We start from the raw sequence: 14,061 nt of genomic DNA on the forward strand, positions 1-14,061 counted from the left end.
AAATGTGTGAGTGTGTGCATGTGTGTGCAGGTCAGATTATTTTTTTTTAATGTGATATATTTGGGAGATGGTTTGAAGTTACCTTCTGTAAGCTAGTACCAAACTGTTACTCATATTTAAAACTTACTTTTCTAAGCATTTCTGGAAATAGTTTGCTGGAAGTAATTAAGGGAATGTTTAAGAGTGGTGAGTTCTCATCTCTCTTGCCTTGTGATCTTGTGCCACCAGAGAATAGTTTTGCTTCATAAAAGATGAAGGTTTTGCTTCATAACAGTTGAGAGGCTTGGGTAGCTCATACCTATCCCCACTCCCTTATACCCTCATTTCTCAATCAAACGATGGAATTTGTCTATTTGTAGACAAATAGACACACAATACTATTGAAAGAACATGCTGAATGTTTCAGCCTTAAATACATTCCTGGTTCTACCTGAAAGCCTCTGGCCTGGCCCTTGTACATAGGAAAGAATATCCCACTCTCTATATTTGAGCTTCCTGAAATCCTCAAGGAAGGTTCAAATCAAACTCTGTTTGGCACTTGGTTAGGATTTAGAGAGTTTTAAGTTCTAACAGAGAAAGGCAGACAACTCTAAATACTTAAAGATGCCTGGTCTAAATAAGTAGAGAAATTAATTTTGTGAAAATCAGGCCAGTGCTAAACCTGTGAAGGAACCTTATTTTCCATTTTTGCATTTTCACTTGCCCAGTATTTTATTCCTCTAAGGCCATATCTAGTGATTTTTTTTTTATGCCCTGGGCCTTGAGATCATATTAAAATGCAGTGTGTCTCAGTTTGTTATGTTAATAAAGAAAAATGATTACATACAGTCCAAGATCTTAATGAGAGTGCAGTCTGAACCTAGCTAAACAAGGCTTTTCAAACATTCTGGCTTTAGAATTTGCTAATCTAACTTCTTGTGTTTAAGGTGCAGGGAAGTAAACACAAAGACTCACCTAGATGTGAGTGTGAGGATACATGAGGAGGTGGACCTGTGCATTCAATCTGAGCCTTTCCTCTCACTCTCGTTTACTTTATCTTGGACCTGTTCTCTAATTATTTTATACACAAGTGTCCTTTCTCTTCAACACCACCGCAAAGTCTTCATGGGCAGGAATTTTGTCTGCCCCGTCTCATTGCACCTGTGACATTCTGTATATGCAGTGCATGTGTAAATTCTCAAGGAATGTTTAAAATTTAATTCAGTACAACACGTATTGAGCTTCTACTGTGTGAGAGGCATTGTGCTTTATGCTTTGAGGAACATAAAGACGAATAGGATATAGTTCTTGACCTTAAGGAAATTACTAATAGTAAAAACATGGCAAGTTTTCTAATGAGAGATTCCTCATATGATTTGCATTTGCCTCTTTGGAAGTAGAGTGGAACTGTACCTTGTTACCACAACTTTCGGAGGCTATGTTGTCTAAGAGCCCTGTGGTTGGACTTCTTCCAAAGGCACATTTTCACCAGGACAAGCCAGTGGGTGCATCTTGAGATGATGAGGCAGGAGAGAGAAGATTTCTGAGTGTGAATCTTTGTGGTTACGGTATTTAGGATAATATTGCACAAAGTGTGGTTCTCCAAATACCTGCAACTTAAATATTATTAAATATACAGATTCATGGGCCTCAACTTGGATCAACTGAACCCGAATCCCTGGGAGTGAAATCATAGAACCCACGTTTTAACAAATTCTTCATTCTAAGAAACCCACTCAGGTGATTCTGAAGTTTGAAAACCATTGATCTATATTGAGAAATATGCAAGGAGGGTCTTAATTGAGATGGAACTTGGCACTTTGCTGCTGTTTGTCCCATTGCAAGCTTCTCCATGCTCCCAAATCATTAGATGCCTTCTGTAATCATCCTACATTGCTCTGAAATAGATGCCTTGGGTTACCACATTAGAAATATAGGACTAAATTTTCTAGGGGTGAAAATCATTTTTTTTTTTCCAAATTGAAGCACTCAAGAGAGAAGAATCTAACTGCACTATCATCCACACGCACATCTTGGACGACTGGATGGACTGTCTTTCACCTGTGGTGTGGACTGCCAATGTCAGGGCAAGTACCCGTGTCTGCAGGTGTTTGTGAAGCTCACCCATTCAGGTCAGAAAGTGCTCCTACATTATAATGAAGAGGCTGTCCAGATAAATTCCAAGGTAGTGTAAAGTTCATGTAATGAAACAGTTCTAATTACAGCAACTTTTCCATGGCAGACTGTCCCTAGCAAGGCGCAGTAGCCATCTCTAGATAAACCTGTTTTCTTCCAGTGAACATTGTGACAATGACCCAATCAGGATAAATAAATGAAGCTAAAAGCATTCTTGGAGGAAAAATGGGGTATATAGAAAAGAGAGGTCATATTGGTGTCTGGAATTTAAAGACTGGGCCAATGAACAGAATTATTCATCATTCTTATTTTTGGCAGTCTTATTTTTGGAGGCCCCATTTCCCATCATATCGAAAACGTTAAAATGTACTTACAGTCCACCTTAAATCAAACAAGTAATTTTTCTTATCAAAGAAATTTAAAGATTATCCTTTAAAGGATACTGAACAGGTTCATATGATTTAAAGGGTACATTTTCACATAACTATAAAAGTTGAGCTATATTAGATTAGTTGACATTTTACACTTTGTTGTGTTTACTTAAGCACTAATTTCAATCTGATGAGTTTGGTTTTCTATTTTGGATGCAGTAATCTTTAAGGTCTCAAACAGTTTTGTGGCCCTTGGCACAGTGTCGTGAGTGCTTGGTGGATATGGCGATAAACCTCAATGTCTTTATTCCCACATCCTGTTTAGTGCTCAGAAATGGCCATTTCACTATTTGCCCTCCTGACAACCCTTCCCCATGAGCTATGTAATAGGTTTCATCACCTTCTGAGATTAAAACTCCTCATAGCTTCAGTCTGAAGCAATTTCAGAATTAAAGCTTTTGTTTAAGTGCTTGTTTTCAGAGACAGTGCCCTCACCTTTCTTCCTCCTCCATATTCCTAGTGCTTCTATACACCTAAGTGCTACTGGGATAGAAATGATTTGCTCGACAGTGCTCTGAATATAAAGGAATTCTTTGATCACAAAATGGGACCCCCTTTTCATGCTTCCACACTCCAGACAGCCGATCCGAAGATGTCATTCTCATAAATAATATGACCAAATGGTTATCTTCCACTGTTTATTTTGGCCTTCATGACTGATAAATGGCGCCCTGATAGTTGGCATGGTGAGATTAACACAATACCTGTCCCTCTTATGTGAAAAATATAGCACTGCACTCAGAGACGAGGTAAGTGCGAAGTTCCTTACATGGCACAGCATCAATTTAAACTGTGGAGTGTTGGGAGGAGCAAAGGAAGGAGCAGAGAAATCTTAAGATGGTGGCCAAAGTCCGGGCCTTCAGATACCTGCAATTTCTGCACTTGAGGACCTAATTATGCCTGCTTGCAAACTAACTGCATAGAAGCAAGGTATGACATTTCATGTGGGAAAGAAAAATCTCATTAAAAAGTCTCATTAGGTATTTATTTATTCTATAAATACATATAAATTCACCATCTTTTTTTTACTCCAAATCTCTCCACATCAGCCGGGAAGCATTTTTTGTTTCCACAGGGCAAAATGAGCTCAGTCATTGTGCTTCATCTAATATCAGCTCTAGCTAGAACTTGTCATTGTGGAAATAAATGAGGAGGGTTTCTAAGCTATTGAGCACTGAACAGCCAGTCTAGTTCTATGCAACATAGTTCACATTAAAACATTTCTCAAGTCTTAGTGAAGAGCAGTTCATTCACTATAGAAGATAATAATCTGATAATTTCAGAAAATGTGGACCTACTGTTTTACCTCACCATCCATGAGAAAGGAGGAAAGCCGCTGCCTAGGAAGTTCACTAAGCTTAGCCTTATTTGTACTTAACCTTGCCGTGTACCATGTGACTTTTCTTTGAGTGACAAGTTTTTCTAATTATGCTTTCCGTAAGCGCATTTTGTTCTTTGTGTACATTCTGGAGGGAGTGAGAGCTAGAAATGTGTTATGAAGTAGGGAGAAGCTGTACTGGATGGAATTTAACATTCATCTCAGGTAATCCGCATCATAGAAAAGTCCCACATGGATAGTCAACAATTGTCCGTACTTTAATTAATGAATCAACCATGGTTATTAAATACTGTCACAAGACTCTCCGAACAAGTGCTTTCCAGGTTAAGGTGAATATGAGTTGAAAACAGAGTTCGTTTTGAAACCAGTGTTCCTCAAAGTATCTTTACAATTTTACTAAAAATGTTGTACATCATGGACAATAGAAAGAATGACTTTTGAAACAACTTTTATACGTAGATGTAATCAAAACAGAAACTTTGACTCTAAGCCAATTTAATTCTTTTTAGCAAATAAGTGCAAGTCACACATTATTAAATAAAATGAATAATAGAGCACTATTGACTTCACCAGCAGTGAACAATTTTGGTGTTTTCTCCTCTTTCTAGTGTGGAATAGTGGCGAGAACATGTATCTCAGAGTACAATTTTTTTGAATTTGTAGGCCATAATTACAACTTTTCAGATATGTATCCTTGGGCAATTCAGCTGAACTGTTTGAGCCACTCTTATCTATAAAATGGGGATGATCTCTTCTTTCATGAGGTTATTTTTAGAGAAGAAACAAGGAAGAGTATGTAAAACACCTAGCTTAGTTTCTGGTACGTAGCAGAGGTGCTCAAAAATGTTTGTTAGTAGATAACAAAACTTTTGCTAAGTTTTAGTTTTCAGTCAGCCTTATCCCTCTTCTGGGTATATACCCAAAGGAAATGAAATCAGGATCTCCAAGAAATATCTGTATTCCCATGTTCACTGCAGCTCTAGTCACAAGAGCCAAGATATGGAAACAACCTAAGTGTCCATCAACAGATGAATAAATTGTGATATATGTATATATGTGTGTGTATATGTGTGTGTGTGTGTGTGTGTGTGTGTGTGTGTATAAATACATGCAATGGAATATTTTTCAGCCTTAAAAAGAGATCCTGCCATTTGCAACAACATGGATGAACCTGGAGGGCATTGTGCTAAGTAAAATAATTCAGACACAGAAAAGAAAAAACTGCATTTCACTTATATGTAGAATCTAAAAAAGTCAAATACATAGAAAGCAGAGAGCAGAATGCTGGTTACCAGGGGTGGGGAGGTGGGGGAAATTGGGGAGATGTTGGTTAAAGGGTACAAACTTTGTTATAAGATGAATAAATCTCGAGATCTAATGTACAGCATGATGACTATAGTTAATACTGTATTGAATACTGGAAATTTGCTAAGAGAATAGAGTTTAGGTGCTCTCATCACGCACACACACAAAAGGTAACTATGTGAGGAGATGATACGTTAATTGGCTTGACTGTAGCAATCATTTCACTATGTATATCAAATCATCATATTGTAAACCTTAAGTATACACAATTCTTATTAAAAATAAATTCAAGCGGTCTTGGTACCTTTTGTTGGACAGCTGGGTATAGGGGCTGGGGTAGGGAGCTGCAGGAAAGGATTCCTCCCCACCTTCTCTTGGCTAAATATCATATGCATTTAAGGTCCAGAACATGATGTTTAAAAGGTCGTAATAAGTTATTTTGTATGCCAAAGACTTCCCCATAATAAAATATATGTATGCATACACACTTTAAATCATTCTGCAAATTGAGATTCTCTAGATTTCTTAAATTAAGGGCACATATCTATTCCATTTCTTAGTAAGTTTGACACCCATCTAACAATATGCAGTTCTTTGGATTTTTCTTCTAACAAATTCAAAACAGTCTGAAACCTGAAGTGCATGAAAGTGTGAAACCTAAAGTGTTTCAAATACTACAATTTTCCATTTATTTAGTGGCTACTTGGTCCATGTCAGGAAAGAGAGACATTATGCTTGAAGAACAAAGTCAGTTTACAACAATGTTAACTCAAAGTCACTCTAACCATTTGGAAAATAAACAAAATTTTAGCAATTATTTGCTGTGAATTGCTTAGAAGTACTAAATATCAATGCCCATGTGAATTACTGGTCCAAGAAAAGCCCAGACTTACCTTTTGCAAGGTTTATGATAGCTGAATGCAAAACCAGTTTGCTTCTAGCTGAACTTCACTTTTAGGTTCTAGTCATCAACTGACTTGGGAAAAAGTCTGTCCACACATACAAACACATTCATACATGTATGTGTACACATATATTTCTGCTTAAAATACAAGCACATAATTCTTCATGCTTAAAGGAAGTTAATATTTAAACAGGTATTTCTCTAATATTCATCACTTTACTGGGACAGAAAAATTGGCTTTTAAGGCATAATAGTTTCAGGTTTTTAGTCAACTATACTTAGTCATTATTGACAAGAACTCAAATTCAGCTAAATTTTGATTATTAGCAACACTGGTGTGCTGTTAAGTATTAAAAAGAAATGGCAAAATATAATTATCACAGTTTTTTGTTTAACATATAGTACACTAAGGATTGTTTGGACACAAGTCAAAGTAATATTTTTTTTTAATAAACAGCGTGACGTTACAGACTGCAAAGTTAAAGTAAAGCAGACATTGACAGTTTCTGATGAGCATAAACAGTAAGTGCAGTCACAGGCCAAACTTCTTGCCAGGAACAGCAAGACTGGGGAGAGGTCTTAAATTTAGTGACACTGTATTATTCTATATTCTCAGTACAACAACACATGCACTTGCTGCGTCAAATACTTTTTGGGCCATCATGAAAAGAACATTTAAAAACATTTTCCTCCTAACTAATGCAGTATACCATAGGACTCCAACTCATTGAATGACAAAATATAGTGAAATAGATTTGCTACAATAAATCGGGCTAAAGAGGGTGATGGGAACTCCTTTTTGAAGCTTCCAAAGTCAACAGTTGATGTATCAGTACTCTAATTTTGGTAGTGCCACATTCCCAAGATGTTACGTTCTAAAAGCATACATTCCTTTAGATTTTATTCAATCCAATAAAGTCTGAGGACTGAGTCACATTGAAACCATTAACTGCATTAGAAACTTTGGTTCCATAGCCAAAAACATTTCTACAAATCAGATGAAGGCCAAGCTGTCCAGTACTCTTAGGAACATAAATCTGATAAGAGGATTTTTCTTATGAAATCAGTGGATAGTGACCACATTTGGAAATTTATACTAGAATTAAGGAGTTTAGCCTTATTAAAGATATTCTGAGAAAATAATAAAACAGTGAAGGTTTTCTGCCTCCTTGCTATCCTAGGATTAACAAAAGAAAGAATCACCTAAAAGTATACATGGCTCTTAGCGTAACCACAAAATTATTGTAGTGAGAGATTAAATAATGTTTTAGATAGATTCATAAACTTAATTTAATGCTTACAAAATGCATTACCCTCCCCATACTTACCAACATGAGGACTGGAGTCTACTGTTGGTAGTGAAAATCAGCTACCAAACTACACTAATATGTACAGTGGACTGATTTTACTTTTTTCTTCCCTGCTAAAACTCTTAAATGTAGTTGTGTAAAAATTAAGTCGTTAAGATTTTCTTATGGCTCATAACTATCACTTTATGCTACCTAGCATGGCTGAAATATGAACATATCTAAAACCAAGCAAAAGGAATGGCGCTGCATTGATAAAAAGTGCAAAACCTTACTCAAGTGGAGTACTTGAAGGAAATAAGCTTGTTTAAAAACTAACATCCCAACTTGGGAAACTCCTAATCAATTTTAAACTCTTCTGAATTTTAGAACCTTGATGTTTACAGCTTTTATAAAGGATGCCTCTTGACTAGGGCTAGCAAGCACTGTGTATACAAATAGAAATGTCTGCAAATATACACACACCAATTTCACTAATAATAAAGAAAACAAAACTAATTTCAAATGCCGAATTCAAGAAGCCAGTACCATGAACCTCCTGGCACTACTGCCTTTTCCTAATGGTTGGAGCAAAGATTAAATTTTAACACAAATTTTTTCTTAATGTCTCCAATGCCATTAAAAACAAGGCATGCCAACTCTGACTTTATAAATCTAAAATACAGTGCCCTGCAAATTTCTGTCGTATCAGAGCCGGAAGTACTGAATTATTGACTCATCTATTTTTTTTCCTTATTAACCTTCTGAGGTAGAGTTACCCATCCAATTTTATCAGGACCATAGTTATCGTAAGCTAAACACTATATTCTTTTCAGAAAGTGAAAATAACTTCGAAGAGAAAAGAAAAAAGGCTTCCCAGGCCATGGCACATAAGATACATTTACAATTTTTAATGTAATAATTAAAAAATAAAAATGGTTTGTCTTTATATTTTAAAAAACAGCCCAGCTGTATTATTCTCTGTCACCAAGAATTATTGATATTGTCTGAGGATTCTATCAGTGCTAAATTATATAGTTCAGCCTTCACAATCCCATCCTTGATGAAGAGTTAATTCCCTCATGTACGCACAATATACTCTCACAACTTGCAGCCATCTCTTAGTGCCCGATCTGAGCAGGATGGATATGAAGGATGTAATTCATTCAAGCAACTCCTCCCTCCACATTCCCCTCTTCTCAAAAACATCTGAAGTATGAAAGTTGTTTTTGAATGGTAGAAGCACCACAATCCATCACACCACATATGGTCTTTAAACTGAAGTATTTTAGTGATGTCTTGGACATCAAAATCAATTTTTAAGGTGGATTTTGAATGTGTGGGTCCAGCCCAGGTCTGCAGTTTGTGCAGATACAGAAACAAAAGGAACTTATAACATCCAGAAAAAGTTAACTTGCTGATTTTAAAATAATGCTGGAAATTAAATTTCTTCAAAAGTTGGCAAGCATGAGCTACTGGTCATGATATGAATTAAATGGATTTACAAATCATTAAGAAACCCAAGTTTATGTACTGTGAAATTTCCATGGTGCCTTTAAAATAGGCTGCTCATAATTTTTTTAATAAATGCCAAATCACTAGATTTTTGATGGAAAAAAAATACAGATGGACTGTGTTTTACCTATTTGAAAATCACCAATCCATTTAAAATAAAATCCAAGAGGGTATATACATTCTAATCAAGTAATTGATTATTTTCCTGATTAATAAGAACTACACTTTACACAAAATACTTTATCAGCAGCTGTTTTCTTCAAAAAACCAATAGTCATAGTTTCACAGTTGAAAAAGTTACACATTAAAATATTTTACAATTCATTGTATATTCACCAGGTTCCCATTTCCTAAAGGGCTTGTAATATAAAGCAGATTAGAAGGGAAAAACCTCAAAGTTGATTACTTTGACACTAAGTTTTACAGAGGACACTAAGAACCACAAAAAGCTTAGGTTCTATCGTAAAATAGTGACCAAATTCCATTCTTCTTTAAAAAACCCAATTAGAAACATCTTTTTAAAAAACCAAATTCCACAACATGAGTAACAGATTTTAAATTAACAGCATTCTAAAAATCTTCAAAATAAATGATTTATATAGCTGAGAATGATAAAAAGTTAAAGCATGATTTTCAAATAGTTATTTCTTGCTAGAATGTGTTTAAATTAGTTTTATTTTCTTTAAACCTGATTTTCTTCTTTTCTCCAAAATAGTCACTGAAGGAAATATTGCTCAAGTGACCAAATGAAACTGTTGAGCCAATACTCAGTTATACCACATTCAATGACAAGGATGGTCAGTCATAGAAACTGACCAACTGGAATTGATCTCTGATACTCAAGTACCTGGAAGTAGCTATATTATCACTGACTTGAAACATATCCTAGTCACCCCATGTAGCATTTAATTCAATTTCTGGTTCCTTGCCTTCTGAGTACTACCTATCCATTTTCCCTTATTTTTAAGGTTGTTTACATAAACTCTGCTTGGATTTGTTTGAAATGTACTTTGCATTTAGCTAGTTCATTTAATGTATATTCTTTATAGAATTTGTCTACATTTCTTCAAACGGAATTAATTTGGTTGTAATAACTTAAAAATAAACGTAAATGATAAAAGTTATGTGGCTTGTATTTTAATGGTGGAGAGGTCCTAGGGGAAGGGGAACTATCTGGACTGATGTGAAAAATGCAAAAATTGTATAAACTTTGTGCAAGGAAGCTCAAAGCTTTTTTGGCACTCAGTAAAACACAGTTCTCTGTTAAAAACTTCAGATTCCACCATCAAAGCTTCAGATTTGTACCATTTCACTGAGTTTTCCTGTAATTAATCCCTGATATAGAAAATACTGGGATGTTAGTATGTATTAACTGAATAAATCTAAAAGACACTAATTGTTAATCATGAAATTTTAATGTTATGAAATCTGTATCTGCAAAAGAATCTATCTGGTCTCCTGCTTAAAACAAAGTTTAAGTTCTTCTTAACTATTCTAAGACAGTTTAGGGAAGTAAGTTCCCTAAATAAGTCCCCAAATTTATTTTTCTTGCTGGCAATATTATGTACATGCTTTAGTGAGGTACCTAAATCTCCAGTAATTATGCCCTTTAAGGGTTCTAAAATAGTCAAATATTAAGAGTATTTGTATTAGAGTCCCGTTCACTATTCAAGACTTCTACTATAGGTAACTGATTTCATAAATGAATATTTTTTAAGTGATGCTGTATAAAATGTGCAGTCTTCATAAAGTTGTACTCCAATAATATGCCTAGTCTAGAAAACTGTCAGTAAATTATTGCACTTTTTCTGGTGTGGCACCTGGACATTTGCTAAAGCTATGTCCTAGGGCATTAATCATTCATTTGAAATACTGAGTAAAATATCAGATTGTAGAGTGATAACTAGCCTTAGCCCCTACATCTTGGGTTAATGTTTTTCAAAATGTTTAAGAATGTATCCTGTGCTCAAATGCAATTTAATAAAGTTGGAGAGTGAGTCCTGACAACTCGGAAATGGGACATGATCTTAAAATGGTTTAAGGCCCTAATTTTATTATGGAGATACTGAATAAATAGGCTAAAAAGGTAAAAAGTTCATGGTTTCTATTCCCCCTATTATAAAGTATTATTCATGAACATACCTTGGTAGAGGGGTTAAGCAATCAGGAAGATAGTCTAAATTGTGTTAATTTTGATAACTAATTTCATATGGTTGAGGCATTCTCAACTATAAAAGAGGATGGAAGATGGGGGATTCAAGTGAAAACAGAAGAAAATAAAAGGAAAGAGGAGGAACTTTCATCTGTTTTCCTTAAGTAGTTATACACTAGTCATTGGTATAAATGGGATAGTGCCTGAGCCTCACCCACAGATCAAGAGAAACGCTGACCATGCTGCTACAAACAATAAAAAATTTGGGGTGCAAAACAATGCATGACTATGGGACAGATCATGTAAATAAAGAATATATATTAATGATAGTTTCTATAATATAAATAGCCTTTAATAAAAAAAATAATCTTTTTAATAACATTAATACTCACTTCTATTTTCTGGAAAACATGCATGAAAAATGTATTCAATTCATTGCAAAAGGAGAAAAAAAAATCTAAGGTGAATACTGTACAATTCTGGAGCAAGAATTATTCCTGCTCGTTCTTTCTCTATGATGATTATTTACTTTGTGGGAGCCCAGAATTTCCCTGGGAAATAAGAATCAGATTCTTGTAAATACTGTCCAGAAAAAAAACCCCAAAACACCACCTTATAACAGGTCTCATTTGTGACTGCTTCCCAAACTTTGCAGATAAGACCCCAAATCATCAAAAGGTTTGATTTATTAAAAAGGAAAAGTCTCTGATGAAATCTCAAGAGTCCCTTACACCCCAAGCATTTTTCTTCATCAAACAAGGAGTCAAAAACCCACTTCAAACTATAAATTGAACAGCAATGGAAAAATAAAAATTTTCATTATTTTCCAATCTTAGTGTAATTTAACATCAAACTCCAGTTTACTTGGACCTAATGCAATAATAGATTTTGTTGTGTCCACATTTCAAAACATAAAACATTTGCAAGACAAAAAAAGAACATCATTCTTTTTCCTTCTCCATCATTTCTATATATTTTGGGTTTTTTTTTGTTTTGTTTTGTTTTTTAAAAAAAGATACAAACAATCTTTAAAGTTTACCTTTTTTGGACTTAAGGCATAACATGAAATTGCGCATAATTCTAAAGCTTAATTTTGAAATGAACTATTTTAGTGCTATCGAACCCTGTTTGCGTTTACATTATTTAAATTATATACTATTTTATTTCTGTTCCTGTTGTAAATTCTAATGCTGTTCATGGATTGTGCAATTCCTATGCAATCAGTCTTTGCCTGTTGACAGTTATTAACAGTGCAGTATAGAATCCAGATACTGAGCTTTCAGTTTCTTAATCATTTCAGTTCAAAGCATGCTGCTTAATTGTGTGGAAGATCCAATCCATTTTTGTTGTCCAGCCACCATGATGTGCATCATTCATTTGTTTCATGAAATATTCCAAAGCCTCCTGCTCAGTTTTATCTAAAGCTAGGGTCTTTCGAATGTATGCAATATCATCAAAAGACTGTAGTTCTGGCATTCCAGAGCCAAGCATCATTGAGAAAAGATTTATGAAGAGATTGGCATGCTGCCGAATAGCTAGATAAGCCTTGTAACACATCTCCTGAAACCTACAAGTAATAAGAACAGTTTGGTTAGTATGGAGTAAAACGTGTTAATACCTTCGGGTCTCTGCTCAAATGTCACAAAGTTAGAGAGGCCTTCTTGGACAAAACTATAAAATACAGCATTCTTCTCCCTACTCCTCTTACCAACACTTTCTGTTCCCTTTACCTGACACCAGAATGTGAACTCTGTGAGTCCATAAGCACTTTGTTTACTGCTCTATCATCAGCCCCTAAAAGAATGCCTGGCACATTAGCAATTTAATAAGGATTTATTAAATGTATGAACTGGTCCATACTAAAGCCTCTAGGGATTAGGTTAGGGCCAGGACTGAGTTATAGATAAAAGAGAATTTTATAAAAGGTTTTTAAAAGTACTTTAAGGTTTAAGATAGACTAATGATACCCCATATGGTGGTTAAGAAAAATTATGAATAAACATGGTATTGATGGTTGACTGAATTCCTCAGATTGTATGACTAAAAAGTGTTGTTTGAAGCACTATACATGATTTGTTAATAAAGAGAAGGTGGAATCCAATTTTTAAACGGCAGTGAACAAAAACTTTTAATGTACTATGAAGTTTAAGGATCACTTTCTTTTTAGGCCTTAACTAAATCAATAAATTAAACTGGTTTTTCTTTCCATTTCCTTCACAGCATTACACAATAAATAAATAAAAATAAACACAATAGAATATCCAGTTTATGCTACAATGTTAATAAAACATTTATTTTTAAATTGCTTGAAAAATATCGATTGTTTTGGTAGAGCAGCAAGAATTCTTTATTTTGTGCTTTTGATGTCTTGAACTTACCTCTCAAATTCTCTTGTCTTTGTGCATTCTTGGGCTCCTTTACTAATCACTATTAAGAAATCTTGTGTCAAAACAAATGGCACACGCTCTCGTTTATAACCAAATTTTTTCTTCTTGTGATCCAAAAAGTGTCCAAAATCTATATGAAACAGCTTTCAAAAATAAGAAATTATGTTATAGTTTGACAAAGGCAGAAATACAATGTCCTGAATTAGTAAATTTAAGAATGTCGAGGGACTTCCCTGGTGGTCCAGTGGCTAAGACTCCGTGCTCCTAATGCAGGGGACTCGGGTTCGATCCCTGGTCAAGGAACTAGATCCCACATGCCACAACTAAAAGATCCCTCATGCTGCAACTAAAGATCCTGCATGCCACAACTAAAAGATCCCACATGCCACAACTAAGACCCAGTGCAGCCAAATAAATAAGTAAAAAAATAAATATTAAAAAAAAAGAATGTTGACACATTTAAAAGAGGAAGCTATTACTTGTCCATCATCTTTAACCATGATGTTACTATTGTGACGATCTCCAATTCCCAAAATGAAGGTAGCAACACAATATCCAGCACATGAACGTGTAAATAGATCGATGGCTGCATCATATCTACAAAGAAGAAATAAACACCTTTGAGTT

At 34.9% G+C, this 14,061-nt stretch overlaps 1 protein-coding gene across 1 annotated transcript in view; it reads right to left on the reverse strand.

Moving 5' to 3' along the window:
• Window positions 1–11,715: 11,715 nt before the first annotated feature.
• PIK3CA (phosphatidylinositol-4,5-bisphosphate 3-kinase catalytic subunit alpha) overlaps window positions 11,716–14,061 on the reverse strand; it is a 106,501-nt gene continuing 104,155 nt past the window's right edge. The window contains exons 19-21 of the mRNA XM_060011101.2: window positions 13,914–14,031; window positions 13,426–13,577; window positions 11,716–12,614 (exon numbers count right to left, since the gene is read on the reverse strand). Of these exons, the coding sequence (XP_059867084.1) occupies window positions 12,344–12,614; window positions 13,426–13,577; window positions 13,914–14,031 (541 nt within the window). The 3' untranslated portion in view covers window positions 11,716–12,343. The remainder of the gene's footprint in view (window positions 12,615–13,425; window positions 13,578–13,913; window positions 14,032–14,061) is intronic.

The sequence above is a fragment of the Delphinus delphis genome, chromosome 4 (assembly GCF_949987515.2).
Source record: "Delphinus delphis chromosome 4, mDelDel1.2, whole genome shotgun sequence".
Classification (NCBI taxonomy): Eukaryota; Metazoa; Chordata; class Mammalia; order Artiodactyla; family Delphinidae; genus Delphinus; species Delphinus delphis.